This window comes from Xenopus laevis, chromosome 5L (genome assembly GCF_017654675.1).
Source record: "Xenopus laevis strain J_2021 chromosome 5L, Xenopus_laevis_v10.1, whole genome shotgun sequence".
NCBI lineage: Eukaryota > Metazoa > Chordata > Amphibia > Anura > Pipidae > Xenopus > Xenopus laevis.
In genome coordinates, this window is record NC_054379.1 from 22,222,385 (window position 1) to 22,239,036 (window position 16,652).

The following is a 16,652-nucleotide window of genomic DNA, read 5'->3' on the forward strand; positions in this document are numbered from 1 at the left end:
GATACAAATGTTACTGAACAAGATGTGAGTTACTGGTGCCGTTTCCTGTCTCACTTCCTCTCCTGCTGCAAAGGGTTAACTCATTTCGCTTTCCTTTATCTGCCGGTGGGGGGGGGGGGCTGCTTCCCATCATGTGAGCAGTTGTAAAATAAACAATGAAGACCAAGTGAAAAGTTGCTTGGAATTAGCCATTCTATAACATACTAAAAGCTGACTTAAAGGTGAACTACCCCTTTAAAGGAGAACTAAACCTAAACAAGGAATTAGTGTATAAATGTTAAATCCGGCCGCGTCCCAGATACAAATGTTACTGAACGAGAGGTGAGTTAGTGGCGCAGTTTCCTGTCTCACTTCCTCTCCTGCCGCAAAAGGGTTAACTCATTTCCTCATTTCACTTTCGTTTATCTGCTGGTGTGGGGGGGGGCTGCTTCCCATCATGTGACTCCTCCCTATACTGCCCCTCACACTGGGCAATCACAGAGCAGATTACAGCCTCACTATAAGACTACAAGAGCTGGGCCCAGGGGGCTGCTGGGATTTGAAGTTTTACATCCCCATGGAGTTGTCTAACCTTTATATATTTATATATATCAGACATCTACAAAAGCTGAGCCTTGCTTACTGCCCCCCTCCCCGCCAAGAATTCTAGTGTCTGTCTGTATATCTGACTGGGTGTATGTCACTGGGTGTATGTCACTGGGTGTATGTCACTGGGTGTATGTGACTGGGTGTATGTCACTGGGTGTATGTGAATGGGTGTATGTCACTGGGTGCGGCAGTGAAAGGGTGTATGCATGGGCCCCGCTCTCCTTAGGATGAGGGTAGTGAGTATCTGAACCTCCTCCAGACTTGTGAGTCTCCTTCAGCCCCACCCAGAGATTTATCTCAGCAAAGTGTAACTTACTGGGCTTCCTGCTCTCTCACTGCTGCTCATTTACTCATTATGCTGCTGCTGCTACTGGTGTCCTGCTGTTAGCCTCCCTCCCCACCATTCTTTATCCATCCCTCTGCTGCTGCTTCCCATCATGCCCTGCTGCCTGAGACTGAACCACTGCAAAGTGCCAGTGACACTTATCCTTCTGCTCATTTACATCTGTTACTTACTGGTGGGGGCCGCTATCTTCTGGGCCCTGGAGAGCAAAGCTGAGGAGCAGCAGACTCTCTCCTTCCAGCAGGACAAGTGGGATCTGCTGAGGAACTTCACCTGCATGGACAACCGGACCCTGGAACTCTTCATCACAGTAAGGGGGTGTCTGGGTCCCACATAATGGGCTCCTCTCTTGTGTTATGGGGGGTGGGACACACTGGGGTAAAGGATTCCCTGTCCTGGTTATTTATCCTGCTGGATTCTGATGTCAATCATTTTATACATCTTGATAAAAAGGTAACCGACTGCTGACTGTAACTGTTACCTAATTGGCCGCAGCTCAGTCTGGAACACACAGAAAGTTCCCACATTCTCTGTGAGACGTTCTATAACTACTGGGAGTCGTTCTATGGCTACTGGGAGTCATATGGCTACTGTGAGACGTTCTATGGCTACTGTGAGAAGTTCTATGGCTACTGGGAGATGCTCTAAGGCTACTGGGAGATGCTCTATGGCTACTGGGAGAGGTTCTATGGCTCCTGGGAGTTGTTCTATGGCTACTGGAAGTCATATGGGTACTGGGAGTCATTCTATGGCTACTGAGAGTCGTTCCAGGCCCAGACTGTATATATACATTTCTGGCAAATGCCAGAGGGGCTGCTTTAAGGTCCCATAGAAAGTCAGTTTTGTGTGGGCTGTTTGGGCCTCTGTGTACCTGAAATGCCAGAGCCTATTTTAATTCTCAGTCCGGACCTGAGTCGTTCTATGGCTACTGTGAGACATTCTATGGCTACTGGGAAACACAAGAACCAATGAGTCCAACTGTAGGTTATTATTTGGGGGGGGGGTAGTGTATGATACAGTTACAGGGTAGCAGGGGTATGATTATTATTATCATGTATTTTTAGAGCGCCAATATATTGCATAGTGCTGTGAAATAAATGTATATATACAAAGAAATTAAATAACATTTGGGTATTGTAACTGCATTCATTTCTCACGGCCCCTTTTGTATCCCGGGGGCTCCTCCCAACGTACCCCCACCCTGTGCAAATTAAACAGTATGGCCATGAAAGTGACAGTTGCACAGATATATGAGTAAGGGAACCGGTTTGTGTTCGGCGCTGAGACTGATGGGAAATACCACAGCACAAAAAGAAGTGGTTTATTTAAGGAACCAAACCCTCCATTGTTCCTCCTGCTCTGAAAGTTAAACAGTTGCACAAACCTTAAAGGACATGGAAAGTTAAACTAAAGAAGTAGGTAGAAATGTTGTACATTATGTTTTGTGCCTCTGTACCAGCCCAAGGCAACCACAGCCCTTTAGCAGTAAAGATCTGTGTCTCCAAAGATGCCCCAGTAGCTCCCCAGCATCTTTTCTGCTGATTCACTGCACATGCTCTGTGCTGCTGTCCCTTACTGAGCTTAGGGACCCACTCACAATATACAGTACACATAGAATAGAAATGTCACAATATAAGGCTGATTAGTAATTAATACAAATAATTACTACATGGCAGCACAGAAACCAGTGCAATTAGCATCAGAATTTAATAATCAGCAAACCTGTAGCATCAGCTTATATTACAGGCCAACCTCATTTTCTGCTTGATAATTAGTGACGAGCCCTAAGCTTAGCTTCTCAACAGCTGCTCAGAGCCCACTGAGCATGTGAGTGTCACAGACACTTTCCAAGATGGTGACCCCCTGTGACAAGTTTGAAGTCCTGGACATTGTTGCTATTGAGACGCTGAAACTTTAGGCTGGTGCAATAAGTTCACTATATAAAATATGGCATTTTTAGCCACATTAATTTTTAGGGTTTAGTTCTCTTTTAAGGGGCAGTAATGAAATAGAGAAAGTACAGAGAAGAACAACTAAGCTGATAAAGGGAATGGAAGGGATCAGTTATGGGGAAAGACTGGTCAAGTTGGGATTGGTTACACTGGAGAAGAGGCAGTTAATATATGATCACTATATATAAATATATAAGGGAACTCTTTGATGCTTTATTCAGCAGTAGCTCCTCCCAGCAGACAAGAGGGAGCCAATCACAAGTTTGATCAGTTATATTCCCCATATCGCACGTCAGCCTCATCAAGGTGCAGATAATTGTGTCTTTACAGTAAGTTTAATTTGGAAGGGGGTCCTGCCTCTGTGCCAGTCATTGTACTGAAGACCCTAAAACCCTCTGTCTTCACTTCCTTATCAGTAATGGGAAGGCTATAGGTTGCACAGGGATTATGGATAAGTTTGGTTGAGATTTAGCTGTTCTCTTGGGACCCCAACAAAACTGAATAAGCTACAGGGATCAGCAACAAAATGAATAAATGGTTCAGACTGTACACAAGGGGCAAGAGACTCCCCTCCAGAAAGTTTCAGGGAACTTTGTTAATGATTATTGGCTCAGATATTGTCTTGGCCAAAGAGGCTTTTCATGTAAAACATATTTTGTGCCCTGAGAAAATAAAGGGAAACGATAACTAAAGAGCCAAATGGGGTGAAAGTCTTTTTCTTTGGCTTCCTGGTGAGTAAAGTCCCAGGTTCTCCGAGACATTTGCCAAGGGATCAGATTGTTTAATCAGAATAATCCAAACGATCAGCTCAGCACTGGGACATGAAACAGCTCCGGTCCCTGAGTATCAGCATTGGATCCAACACAGACAGGACACAGATTACTGGAGGCTGCTGGGAGTAGCTGCAACTCCCAGCAGCCTCCCCCCCCCCAGTGATTTTACTCGGCAAACACAGGGAGATGAAACGACTGGAGCAGTGAGACCTCATGTCACGTTTCCATTGTTTGCACTGGAGATTAACGACCAGAATTGGGCATTTTGCCTTTAATTAAATCTCTTATAATAAAGCTGAGTCAGCACCCAGTTGTGCCATAGGGAGGCACAACCAATTAGTCTTGTTATTCTGTCCTGTTATTTCTGTCCTGGTATTCTTGTCCTGTTATTCTTGTCCTGTTATTCTTGTCCTGTTATTCTTGTCCTGTTATTCTTGTCCTGTTATTCTCGTCCTGTTATTCATGTCCTGTTATTCTTGTCCTGTTATTCTTGTCCTGATATTTCTGTCCTGGTATTCTTGTCCTGTTATTCTTGTCCTGTTATTCTTGTCCTGTTATTCTCGTCCTGTTATTCATGTCCTGTTATTCTTGTCCTGTTATTCTTGTCCTGATATTCTTGTCCTGTTATTCATGTCCTGTTATTCTTGTCCTGTTATTCTTGTCCTGTTATTCATGTCCTGTTATTCATATCCTGTTATTCTTGTCCTGTTATTCCTGTCCTGTTATTCCTGTCCTGTTATTCTTGTCCTGTTATTCTTGTCCTGTTATTCATGTCCTGTTATTCATGTCCTGTTATTCTTGTCCTGTTATTCATGTCCTGTTATTCTTGTCCTGTTATTCATGTCCTGTTATTTCCTGTCCTGTTATTTCTGTCCTGTTATTCCTGTCCTGTTATTCTTGTCCTGTTATTCCTGTCCTGTTATCCCTGTCCTGTTATTCCTGTCCTGTTAATTCTGTCCTATTATTCCTGTCCTGTTATTCCTGTCCTGTTAATTCTGTCCTATTATTCCTGTCCTGTTATTTCTGTCCTGTTATTCCTGTCCTGTTATTCTTGTCCTGTTATTCCTGTCCTGTTAATTCTGTCCTATTATTCCTGTCCTGTTATTCCTGTCCTGTTATTCTTGTCCTGTTATTCTTGTCCTGTTATTCATGTCCTGTTATTCTTGTCCTGTTATTCTTGTCCTGTTATTCATGTCCTGTTATTCTTGTCCTGTTATTCATGTCCTGTTATTTCCTGTCCTGTTATTTCTGTCCTGTTATTCCTGTCCTGTTATTCTTGTCCTGTTATTCCTGTCCTGTTATCCCTGTCCTGTTATTCCTGTCCTGTTAATTCTGTCCTATTATTCCTGTCCTGTTATTCCTGTCCTGTTAATTCTGTCCTATTATTCCTGTCCTGTTATTTCTGTCCTGTTATTCCTGTCCTGTTATTCTTGTCCTGTTATTCCTGTCCTGTTAATTCTGTCCTATTATTCCTGTCCTGTTAATTCTGTCCTATTATCCCTGTCCTGTTATTCCTGTCCTGTTATTCAAGTCCTGTTATTCCTGTCCTGTTATTCCTGTCCTGTTATTCCTCTCCTGTTATTCTTGTCCTGTTATTCCTGTCCTGTTATTCTTGTCCTGTTATTCTTGTCCTGTATTTCCTGTCCTGTTATTCCTGTCCTGTTATTCCTGTCCTGTTATTCATGTCCTGTTATTCTTGTCCTGTTATTCTTGTCCTGTTATTCATGTCCTGTTATTCTTGTCCTGTTATTCTTGTCCTGTTATTCATGTCCTGTTATTCTTGTCCTGTTATTCATGTCCTGTTATTCTTGTCCTGTTATTCATGTCCTGTTATTCATGTCCTGTTATTCATGTCCTGTTATTTCCTGTCCTGTTATTTCTGTCCTGTTATTCCTGTCCTGTTATTCTTGTCCTGTTATTCCTGTCCTGTTATCCCTGTCCTGTTATTCCTGTCCTGTTAATTCTGTCCTGTTATTCCTGTCCTGTTATTCCTGTCCTGTTAATTCTGTCCTATTATTCCTGTCCTGTTATTTCTGTCCTGTTATTCCTGTCCTGTTATTCTTGTCCTGTTATTCCTGTCCTGTTATCCCTGTCCTGTTATTCCTGTCCTGTTAATTCTGTCCTATTATTCCTGTCCTGTTAATTCTGTCCTATTATCCCTGTCCTGTTATTCCTGTCCTGTTATTCAAGTCCTGTTATTCCTGTCCTGTTATTCCTGTCCTGTTATTCCTCTCCTGTTATTCTTGTCCTGTTATTCCTGTCCTGTTATTCTTGTCCTGTTATTCTTGTCCTGTATTTCCTGTCCTGTTATTCCTGTCCTGTTATTCCTGTCCTGTTATTCATGTCCTGTTATTCTTGTCCTGTTATTCTTGTCCTGTTATTCATGTCCTGTTATTCTTGTCCTGTTATTCTTGTCCTGTTATTCATGTCCTGTTATTCTTGTCCTGTTATTCATGTCCTGTTATTCTTGTCCTGTTATTCATGTCCTGTTATTCATGTCCTGTTATTCATGTCCTGTTATTCTTGTCCTGTTATTCATGTCCTGTTATTTCCTGTCCTGTTATTTCTGTCCTGTTATTCCTGTCCTGTTATTCTTGTCCTGTTATTCCTGTCCTGTTATCCCTGTCCTGTTATTCCTGTCCTGTTAATTCTGTCCTATTATTCCTGTCCTGTTATTCCTGTCCTGTTAATTCTGTCCTATTATTCCTGTCCTGTTATTTCTGTCCTGTTATTCCTGTCCTGTTATTCTTGTCCTGTTATTCCTGTCCTGTTAATTCTGTCCTATTATTCCTGTCCTGTTAATTCTGTCCTATTATCCCTGTCCTGTTATTCCTGTCCTGTTATTCAAGTCCTGTTATTCCTGTCCTGTTATTCCTGTCCTGTTATTCCTCTCCTGTTATTCTTGTCCTGTTATTCCTGTCCTGTTATTCTTGTCCTGTTATTCTTGTCCTGTATTTCCTGTCCTGTTATTCCTGTCCTGTTATTCCTGTCCTGTTATTCATGTCCTGTTATTCTTGTCCTGTTATTCTTGTCCTGTTATTCATGTCCTGTTATTCTTGTCCTGTTATTCTTGTCCTGTTATTCATGTCCTGTTATTCTTGTCCTGTTATTCATGTCCTGTTATTCTTGTCCTGTTATTCATGTCCTGTTATTCATGTCCTGTTATTCATGTCCTGTTATTTCCTGTCCTGTTATTTCTGTCCTGTTATTCCTGTCCTGTTATTCTTGTCCTGTTATTCCTGTCCTGTTATCCCTGTCCTGTTATTCCTGTCCTGTTAATTCTGTCCTGTTATTCCTGTCCTGTTATTCCTGTCCTGTTAATTCTGTCCTATTATTCCTGTCCTGTTATTTCTGTCCTGTTATTCCTGTCCTGTTATTCTTGTCCTGTTATTCCTGTCCTGTTATCCCTGTCCTGTTATTCCTGTCCTGTTAATTCTGTCCTATTATTCCTGTCCTGTTAATTCTGTCCTATTATCCCTGTCCTGTTATTCCTGTCCTGTTATTCAAGTCCTGTTATTCCTGTCCTGTTATTCCTGTCCTGTTATTCCTCTCCTGTTATTCTTGTCCTGTTATTCCTGTCCTGTTATTCCTGTCCTGTTATTCAAGTCCTGTTATTCCTGTCCTGTTATTCCTGTCCTGTTATTCCTCTCCTGTTATTCTTGTCCTGTTATTCCTGTCCTGTTATTCCTGTCCTGTTATTCTTGTCCTGTTATTCTTGTCCTGTATTTCCTGTCCTGTTATTCCTGTCCTATTATTCCTGTCCTGTTAATTCTGTCCTGTTATTCCTGTCCTGTTATTCCTGTCCTGTTATTCCTGTCCTGTTATTCCTGTCCTGTTATAAGTCAGCTTCAGATTTTATCTCATGTGATACAGACAGTGTGCAGTCGTGTCGTATGGGAAAGTTTCCATGTAGTTTACACATCAGATTTATGTATCAGTCCCATTATACATTGATCCGACTTGTAGGAAGAGATTCGTCGATCCGACACAATCTGAGCAAATCTCCCGTGAAGTTTGGCCCTGAAACATCAGATATAAACGTAGGACGGTATCAGTTGCTGAAACGCAGGGCTACTCATGATTAGTTGTACTACCACTTCTCACCACAGGCAATGGCCAGTTTTTGCCATAGAGCTGCAATAAAACAGCGCCGTCATGATTTATGGTACAAACATATGATGGTGGAACCAGAACTGGTTTATAACTGATGCCAATTAATGGACATGACAATGAATGTGAGGACTGACATGTGGGGAGTTCACTGCAGGTTCATTTGTGTCCCATTGCGTTGGACACTAGGGTTGCCACCTTTTCCGGAAAATAATACCGGCCTTCCTATATATTTATATTTTTTCCCTATTAATAACATTGGGATAAACCATCATTTTTACTGGCCAGGCATGTAAAATACCAGTCAGGTAGCAACCCTAAGTGGCAATTGCAAATAGTCTGGGTTGTAATACAGCCATGGCTATAAAGTAAATTATATTCTGATTAACGGTGCTTAGTGATGTCATCGGTTATAATCAGAGCTTAGTGATGTCATTTCTGTCACATGACTCACTGAAACTTGTGTATTATAATAAATAAAGTACCTGCAGTAACGTAACTAGAGGGGGGCGGGCCCTGGCGCGGGACGTGCAGCCGGGGCCCCCCCTCCGTACGCCCGGAACTCCGTCGAAGTCAGTGGTGCGCGAGCTGCCGGGGGGCCCTGAGGGGGTGTGGGCCCTGGCCCAATTGCACCCCCTGCTCCCCCCGGTCGTTACGCCACTGAGTACCTGCTTCAAAATATGAGGATATTAGAAGTCACCTCGGAGTTCCATGACCTGTATAAAAGCACAGACTGAAGGCCTTATAATATACTTATAATTTACAATAGGGGGTACTTTATTTACTTTATAATACACAAAAGCCATGAATATCTTGTAAATTATATCCTTATAAACGGTGAGTAGTGATGTCATCAGTTATAAACGGTGAGTAGTGATGTAATTTCTGTCACATGACTCACTAAAATTTGTGTATTATAATTAATAAAGTACCCCCAGTTGTAAAATATGAGGATATTATAAGTTACCTCGGAGTTCCATGACCTGTATAAAAACACTCGGCCTTCGGCCTCGTGTTTTTATATGGTCATGAAACTCCTCGGTAACTTATAATATCCTTATATTTTACAAGAGGGGGTACTTTATTCACTATATAATAGTCCTGCTGGGTGGGTTCAAGGGACTGCTGTGAGATGCCATAGACGCTCACTATTTAGTAGGGATGCACTGAATCCAGGATTTGGTTTGGGATTTGGCCAGGATTCGACCTTTTTCAGCAGGATTCAGATTCAGAAGCCTTGTGCCCGGCCGAACCAAATCCGAATTTGCATATGCAAATTAGGGGCGGGGAGGTAAATTGCGTGACTTTTTGTCACAAAACAAGGAAGTAAAAAATGTTTTCCCCTTCCCACCCCTAATTTGCATAAGCAAATTCGGATTCGGTATTCGGCCGAATCTTTCGCAAAGGATTCGGCCGAATCCAAAATAGTGCATTTGATGCATCCCTACTATTTAGTGGGCTAGTGGGGGGGGGGCTATCTTGAATCCCAGACCTGGACCTCGGCATTAGAGACGGTTATTGATCGCAGGACACACCTCACACAGGTCACATGCTGAAGGTAGCCGGGAGTTGCAGACGTTATCACTTATATTCTGGTTCCTTTTCCTGCAGGGAGTCATTAACGCTTACAAGAATGGCGTCATCCCACAGGGAAACAGCAGTGAACTGAACACCTGGAACTACGGGGGCTCCTTCTTCTTCTCTGTAACAGTTGTAACCACCATTGGTACGTAGTGCGATCATTCCTCCTGACTACAAGTCCCAGCATCCCCTGTGAGCCTACGGCTTCTTCCCAAGTGTTGATAGAGCTAGCACTCACTAGGGGTCTATTGACGGCTATTTGTTACCCAGCATGCTTTACAATTTCCCCATCATGGCAGGGTGCTGCTGCCTTAAAGGGGTTGTTTACCTTTAAAATAACTTTTCGTATGGTGTAGAGAGTGATAGAGAGTGAAATCTTGAAAGAGTCAGAAGAATAAGGCAAATAATTGAAAACCTATAAAAAAGCCATTTTATAACATATTAAAAGTTCGAGAAGGAAAGCTACCAAGGCAGTTTATTGCCAATAGATTAGCCACAATAGTGCAAGCTATAACACTTTATTTATTATGTAGAATGATTTACCATAAATGAGTAAACAGCTCTAGAAGCTCTCTGTTTGTTTAGGATAGCAGCTGCCATATTAGCTTGTTGTGACATCACTTCCTGCCTGACTCTCTCCCTGCTCACTCATAGCTCTGGGCTCAGATTACAGCAAGGAGGGGAGGAGGAAGGAAGGAAAAGGGAGGGGAGAGAGGAGCAAACTGAGCATGCTCAAGCCCCAGCCCTGGAGGTTTAAGCTGAAAACAGGAAGTCTGATACAGAAGCCCAAGTGTACACAATAGAAATGAGATGAGGACCCCAAGCAGCATTACTTTGAGAGTTTACTGGTGTATTTATATAGACCTTTCTGATAAAGCTTACTTAGTTTTAGCCTTTCCTTCTCCTTCAAAGGTGAGCCACCCCTTTAATGTCCCGTTTGCAGCGCCCCTTTAATTGATGCATGTATCACAGATCACATCTGCTATATTGAAAGAGTCTGATTATTATAGTCAGGTCTAGTGGTATAATTTAAGACATCATACAATCATAGAGTTTTTTTCCAACAATGCAGCAAGGTGGAATGCTGGGAGTTGTAGTCCCAGGGCATACAATGTAAAGTATTGGTTTCTCCCCATCAGGCTATGGGAATCTGAGTCCCACTACTGTAGGTGGTCGTGCCTTCTGCATCTTCTTTGCTCTGTTTGGGATCCCGCTGAACCTCATTCTGCTGAACCGCATTGGCCACAAGATGCTCTCATTGGTTCATCGCTGCGGTGACATCATGGGAAAGAAAATCCGGCGCCAGGTAGGGACCCCAGGGGCTCAACACCCTCAGCTGTTATTGGCTATCCCAGGCATGGCTCCCCTAGTGTCACAGTCAGGCCTCTCTGTCCTATGGGGGGACCATAGAGACTATCCAATCAGCAGCCACGTATGGTGGGGGAGTAGATAGAGGCACAAGTTTTTATAAGTTGGGGGCTTTACAATCACATTTTGGTCAGTGGAGATCAGTGCTGGCTGCATCTTTCCCTGCGCTCAATAGGCCAGTTCTTACAATGACTCATCTCAAGTGACTGCTGATTGGCTGCTGTTACTTGCGTCTTTCAAGTACCTGGGGGCAGTAAAGGTCAAGACACACAGATCTACTTGTCGCGGCTACAAAATAGACCATAGTGATAATTGGCTTTGCTGAGACACAAAGAGTGAAGTTAGAGATCACCACAGTTCACTAGAGTGAAATCCCGCCTCTCTCTCTTCATTTCTGAGGGATTTTTAAAAGAGTATTTATCAGTGGGTGAAAGTGAAACTTCACTCTTTGATAAATATGCCCCTGTGTGTGTTTTAGCAGAGGCAATTCTCAGTTTTGTCTATGGTAGTGTATTTTTTGGCATTTTGTAGCTGCTACTAGTAGCTCTGTGTGTCTTCTCCCTAACAGTCAATAAGAATGTGCAGTCACTCGTTATGTATCAGTATCTCTCCCCTTGCCCCATACTGTACCCTGAATGACCACTGCCCCATACTGTACCCCAACTGCCTCATACTGTCCCATACTGTACTCTGAATGACCACTGCCCCATACTGTACCCCAACTGCCCCATACTGTATCCCAACTGCCCCATACTGTACTCTAAATGATCACTGCCCCATACTGTACCCCAACTGCCTCATACTGTCCCATACTGTACTCTGAATGACCACTGCCCCATACTGTACCCCAACTGCCCCATACTGTATCCCAACTGCCCCATACTGTACTCTAAATGACCACTGCCCCATACTGTACCCCAACTGCCCCATACTGTATCCCAACTGCCCCATACTGTACTCTAAATGATCACTGCCCCATACTGTACCCCAACTGCCTCATACTGTCCCATACTGTACTCTGAATGACCATTGCCCCATACTGTACCCCAACTGCCCCATACTGTACCCCAACTGCCCCATACTGTATCCCAACTGCCCCATACTGTACCCCAACTGCCCCATACTGTACTCCGAATGACCACTGTCCCACACTGTACCCCAACTGCCCCTTAATGTACTTCAATTACCCCATACTGTACCCCAACTGCCCCATACTGTACTCTGAATGACCACTGTCCCATACTGTACCCCAACTGCCCCTTAATGTACTTCAATTACCCCATACTGTACCCCAACTGCCCCTCCAATGACCTCTCTTGGGTTCATTTTCTCAGAGTTTGACTAAGCTGATGACAAGTGGGTTTGCGCTGCTGATTGGGCTCCTGCTGTTCTTGCTGTTGCCCCCGGTGCTCTTTAAGGAAGTCGAAGGCTGGACGTACGAGGAGGGATTGTACTACTCCTTCATCACTCTCGCCACCATCGGCTTCGGGGACTATGTGGTTGGTGGGTATTTCTCTCCTCATTACACCATTAAGGGACCCTATAAAATCCCTGGACCCTGGAGGTTTAAGCTGGAAACAAGAATTCTGATACAGAAGCCCATGTATACACAATAGAAGGAAAGAAATGCTGTGTTTTATTTGACAGAGGACTGAGAGCAGCATTACTTTGAGGGTTTACTGGTGTATTTATATAGGACTTTCTGATAAAGTTTACTTAATTTTAGCCTTTCCTTCTCCTTTAAAGGTGACCGGTATTTCACTTTCCTGGCCGGTAAAAATGATGGTTGATCCCAATGTTACTAATAGGGAAAAAAGATAAATATATAGGAAGGCCGGTATTTTTTTCCAGAAAAGGTGGCGACCCTAAAGGTGAACCACCCCATTCATTTGCAGCGCCCCTTTAATTGATGGATCTATCACAGCTCACATCTGTTATATTGAAAGAGTCTGATTATTATAGTCAGGTCTGGTGGTATAATTTGAGAAGATATCTTAAAATCATCGAGGGTTTTTTATGTGTGGAGTAGTATAGTGCTGCCATCTAGTGGTACAGTTTTAGAAAACATCTCAAAATCATAGAGGTTTTTTTCCCAACAATGCAGCAAACTGGGGAGTTGTAGTCCCAGGGCAGACAATGTAAAGTATCAGTTTCTCCGTGGAAGGCTATGGGAATCTGAGCCCCACTATTGTAGGTGTTTCTGCCTTTTGTCCCACTACAGAACAACCTCTGAATGTGTTGGGACCCTAAAATGAATTTGCTGTGGGGCCCAGTAACATCTAGTTATCTAGTCCATCATCTTTTATTATTGTGTTTGCAGGGAGGAACCCGGACAAGCAATACCCAAACTGGTACAGAAACCTGGTGGCAATCTGGATCCTTTTTGGCTTAGCGTGGCTGGCGCTGGGTATAAACGCGGGCGCAGACGCGCTGGAGAAGTGCAAGGAGAAATGTCCGTGTAGCAGGAAAAACAAGAATCAGGCGGCGGAGGAGGAGCTTATGGAACCGGAGGGATCGCTATGTGCCGCCAAACAGGACGGAGACAAAGAGAGTAACAGGACTGGATCACTGGATCAGAACAAAACCGACGCCAGCGAATTATACAAAAGCGACAAACTGAAATATGAACATTCCCAGTGAATGGGGAACATAAACAGAGGCGCTAAATTGCAGCCGTGCTGCTACCCATAAACATTCAGCAATTAGGCTGTGAAACAACAAGCTGATTGGTTGCTATGGGTAACTAGACTGGTGTTAGTAAATAAGCCCCTCACTATCTCAAACCAAATTGTTACGCTGGTCAAGATACAAAGAGCACATGAACATATAGAGTATGTGGGGGGGCATATGACCCCAAATTCTAGGGTTAATGGGTCAGTCACAAAAGAAAGCCATGATGGGATGGAAAATGTTGAAGGGTGTGTGAGGGGAGGTGTATATTGCAGAGCTGCTCTGAAACCAGTCCAGTCCGCGGCAGACACCGTGTACACACTAACATTTGTTGTAACAATCAATTTCCATCCTCAGTTACCATAGGAACCAAGTGGGAGGTCACCGAGGGTTAAATAAGGAGATATCACAATAACACAAGTGGCTGGGACACAATAGAGCCACAACTCGCACTTGGGGGTCAGTGACGGGGGGATATATTGAAAGGCTATAATATATATATATAGATATATAAATTCACATAAATGTAGATGCACAATGGGACTTAGAAAATAGGAAAAGCTTAACTCTTTATTAGAACATATTAATAAAACAAGACAACGTTTCAGTCCCCTTCAGGACCTTGAAGACTTGTTCCCCAAAATCATGTGATCAAAGTCCATTTAATCATCTTCACGTAAATCAATAGTTGGTTTGAGGGGGTTTTGTACCCAAAATAAATCTGTATTTCTGTTACACGGCTACTCGGTGTCACTGCTGCAAAGAGGGGACATGGGGGTGAAACCTCCCATCCCCCCTGCACAGGATGTTCTAGGGTTTCTCCCCCCCAAATACCCAACACCACAGAACAAAGTTATCCCCCCGGCAAACAGCAGCCTCCGCCCTCCCACTTTTTGCAGTATGTACAGAATTCAGACATAGGAAGAGACCATCTACTAGTAAAGCAGTAGCCAAAGTATTTATAAAATTAAAGGGCATGTAAAGGCAAAAAAATAAAATTCCATTTTTACTTTCTTTAATGAAAAAGAAACCTATCTCCAAAATACTCTAATGAAAAAATTTGCACAGTTTTTATAAGAAACCTGACTGTATGCAGTGAAATACTCCCTTCATTTACTGCTGTGGATAGGAATTGTCAGATGGTCCCTAACTGCTGAGCAGGGAAACAATCATACTTATGAACAGCAGGGGGAGCCCCCGCCAGGGCTGGTCCTATCAAATGTGGGGCCCAATTGGGACCATGTTGGCGGGGCCCCTAGACAAAGTGTTGCTGGCTACTGACACACCAAGTATTTAGGAAAATAAGGGCATACAGGCACAAAATAGAAAGGAAAGGGGCAGACAAGGTAACATAATAGGGGCACACAGGGTAAGAGAGAGAGGGAGGAAATAGGAGAGTGGACTGGGCCAATTAGTTTGGGGCTGGGCCGATTCAGCTTGGGAGCAGGCTTGGTTGGATTGGGGGCAGGCAGGGCCTATCAAGGTTGGAGGAAAGCTGGGCCTATGAGAGTTGGGGGCAGGCTAGACCTATGGATTTGGGGATGGGCTGGACTCTCAAAGTTGGGGGCAGGCCAGGCAGCATCATGTGCTGAGGGAAATATTATCTGTGCTGCCCTGTGGTGCGGGGCCCCCCAGAGGTGCGGGGCCCAATTGGGCCCAATTGGTCCAATTGGCCTAAGGCCGGCCCTGGCCCCCACCTTACTTCCCAGCCATGCAGAACTCAAGCAGCTTTGTTTGTTTCCCTGTAGAGCAATCGGCGACTGTGTAGAGATTTGTATTGGATTTTATTTTTTACGTCCCCTTTACTGTTTCCAACTCCAGCTGCAGGGACAAAGATCATGGAGCCAGATTTAAACAGATAAACTGGGATTCCATTTGGAGGATTATTTTGCTGCAGCCACTGGTTTTGCAGAGTTTGAGAAAGTTTGTATTAAACAATACAAAAACTATAAAATCCACATTAGATTACATGACAACACAGGACCCAGTGCAGTCTGTATATTCTGATTATTAATCAGTCTTGTTGTATCGGCTTCTGGCAGATATTATTTGACTTGTGCTGTTTTGATAATTAATGACGATCCCTAAGCAGCTCAGACCACATTGAGCATGTGCACAGTCTTGGTCTTGCAAAGATGTTTAACAAAGTTACAAGATGGTGACCCCCTGTGGCCAACTTTGAAAGCATAAATCATTTGTTTGATTAGGCTTGTGGTGCAGTAAGTTCATGTTTATATTTAGTATACAAAATACAGCATTTCTAGCCTTATTCTATTATAGACTTTACTTCCCCTTTAAGTGCCTCTTCTCCAGCGTGAACATCCCCAATTTGGCCAGTCTTTCCTCATAGCTAAGATTTTCAATACCTTTCACCAGCTTAGTTGCCCTTCTCTGTACCCTCTCTAATACAATAATGTCCTGTTTGAGTGATGGAGACCAAAACTGTACGGCATATTCTAGATGGGGCCTTACAAGTGCTCTATACAGTGGAAGAATGACCCCCTCCTCCCGTGACTCTATGCCCCTTTTAATACAGCTCAAGACCTTATTTGCCCTTGATGCTGCCAACTGGCATTGCTTGCTACAGCCAAGTTTATCATCTACAAGGACTCCAAGGTCCTTTTCCATAATGGATTTGCCTAGTGCAGTCCCATTAAGGGTATAAGTGGATATTTTTACATCCCAGGTGCATGACTTTACATTTATCAACATTGAATCTCATTTGCCACTTAGCTGCCCAGATTGCCAGTTTGTCAAGATCATGTTGCAAGTGCCACATCCTGGATGGAATTAATTGGGCTGGATAGTTTTGTGTCATCTGCAAACACTGATACATTACTTACAACACCCTCCCCTAAGTCATTAATGAACAAGTTAAAAAAAAAGTGGACCCATGGATCAAATGAGTCTGACATGACCTATCCTTCATAAAGCCATGCTGATTGCTGCTCATAATGTCATTCACTAGACAACATTTTGAATGTGATCCCTTAACAAGCCTTCAAATAATTTGCCCACCACAGATGTCAAACTTACTGGCCTATAATTACCAGTCTGAGATCGTAATCCCTTAATGGATTAATGGAGGGCACTCTGGGCTAGAAAAGCTTGCGTATATATATATATATATACATAGAATGATCTTGCTCACAAATCAAGCACAAACTCTTCCATAAAGCAATACCACAACTCGCCAGCAGGTGTCGCCCACTACACACGGCTACACACTTTCAGCCCAGTAACAGTAGCACAGAGTTACCATTAGGC

The 16,652-nt window shown here is 43.4% G+C and overlaps 1 protein-coding gene across 1 annotated transcript; it reads left to right on the top strand.

Annotated features, from left to right (window-relative positions):
* Nucleotides 1-526: 526 nt before the first annotated feature.
* Nucleotides 527-14,120, top strand: LOC108716516 (potassium channel subfamily K member 17). Its single transcript, XM_018262705.2, has 5 exons — nt 527-1,241; nt 9,378-9,492; nt 10,487-10,653; nt 12,050-12,218; nt 13,036-14,120. The coding sequence occupies exons 1-5, from the start codon at nt 1,026-1,028 to the stop codon at nt 13,353-13,355; spliced, it is 987 nt and encodes a 328-aa protein (XP_018118194.1). The 5' UTR covers nt 527-1,025; the 3' UTR covers nt 13,356-14,120.
* Nucleotides 14,121-16,652: the final 2,532 nt, after the last annotated feature.

Excerpts from the sequence above, each read along its gene's own strand:
- LOC108716516 (XM_018262705.2), top strand. The coding sequence starts at position 1,026 with ATGCCCTGCTGCCTGAGACTGAACCACTGCAAAGTGCCAGTGACACTT. Across the intron at positions 1,242-9,377 it reads CCCTGGAACTCTTCATCACA|GGAGTCATTAACGCTTACAA; the intron begins GTAAGGGGGTGT and ends CTTTTCCTGCAG. Across the intron at positions 9,493-10,486 it reads AACAGTTGTAACCACCATTG|GCTATGGGAATCTGAGTCCC; the intron begins GTACGTAGTGCG and ends TCTCCCCATCAG.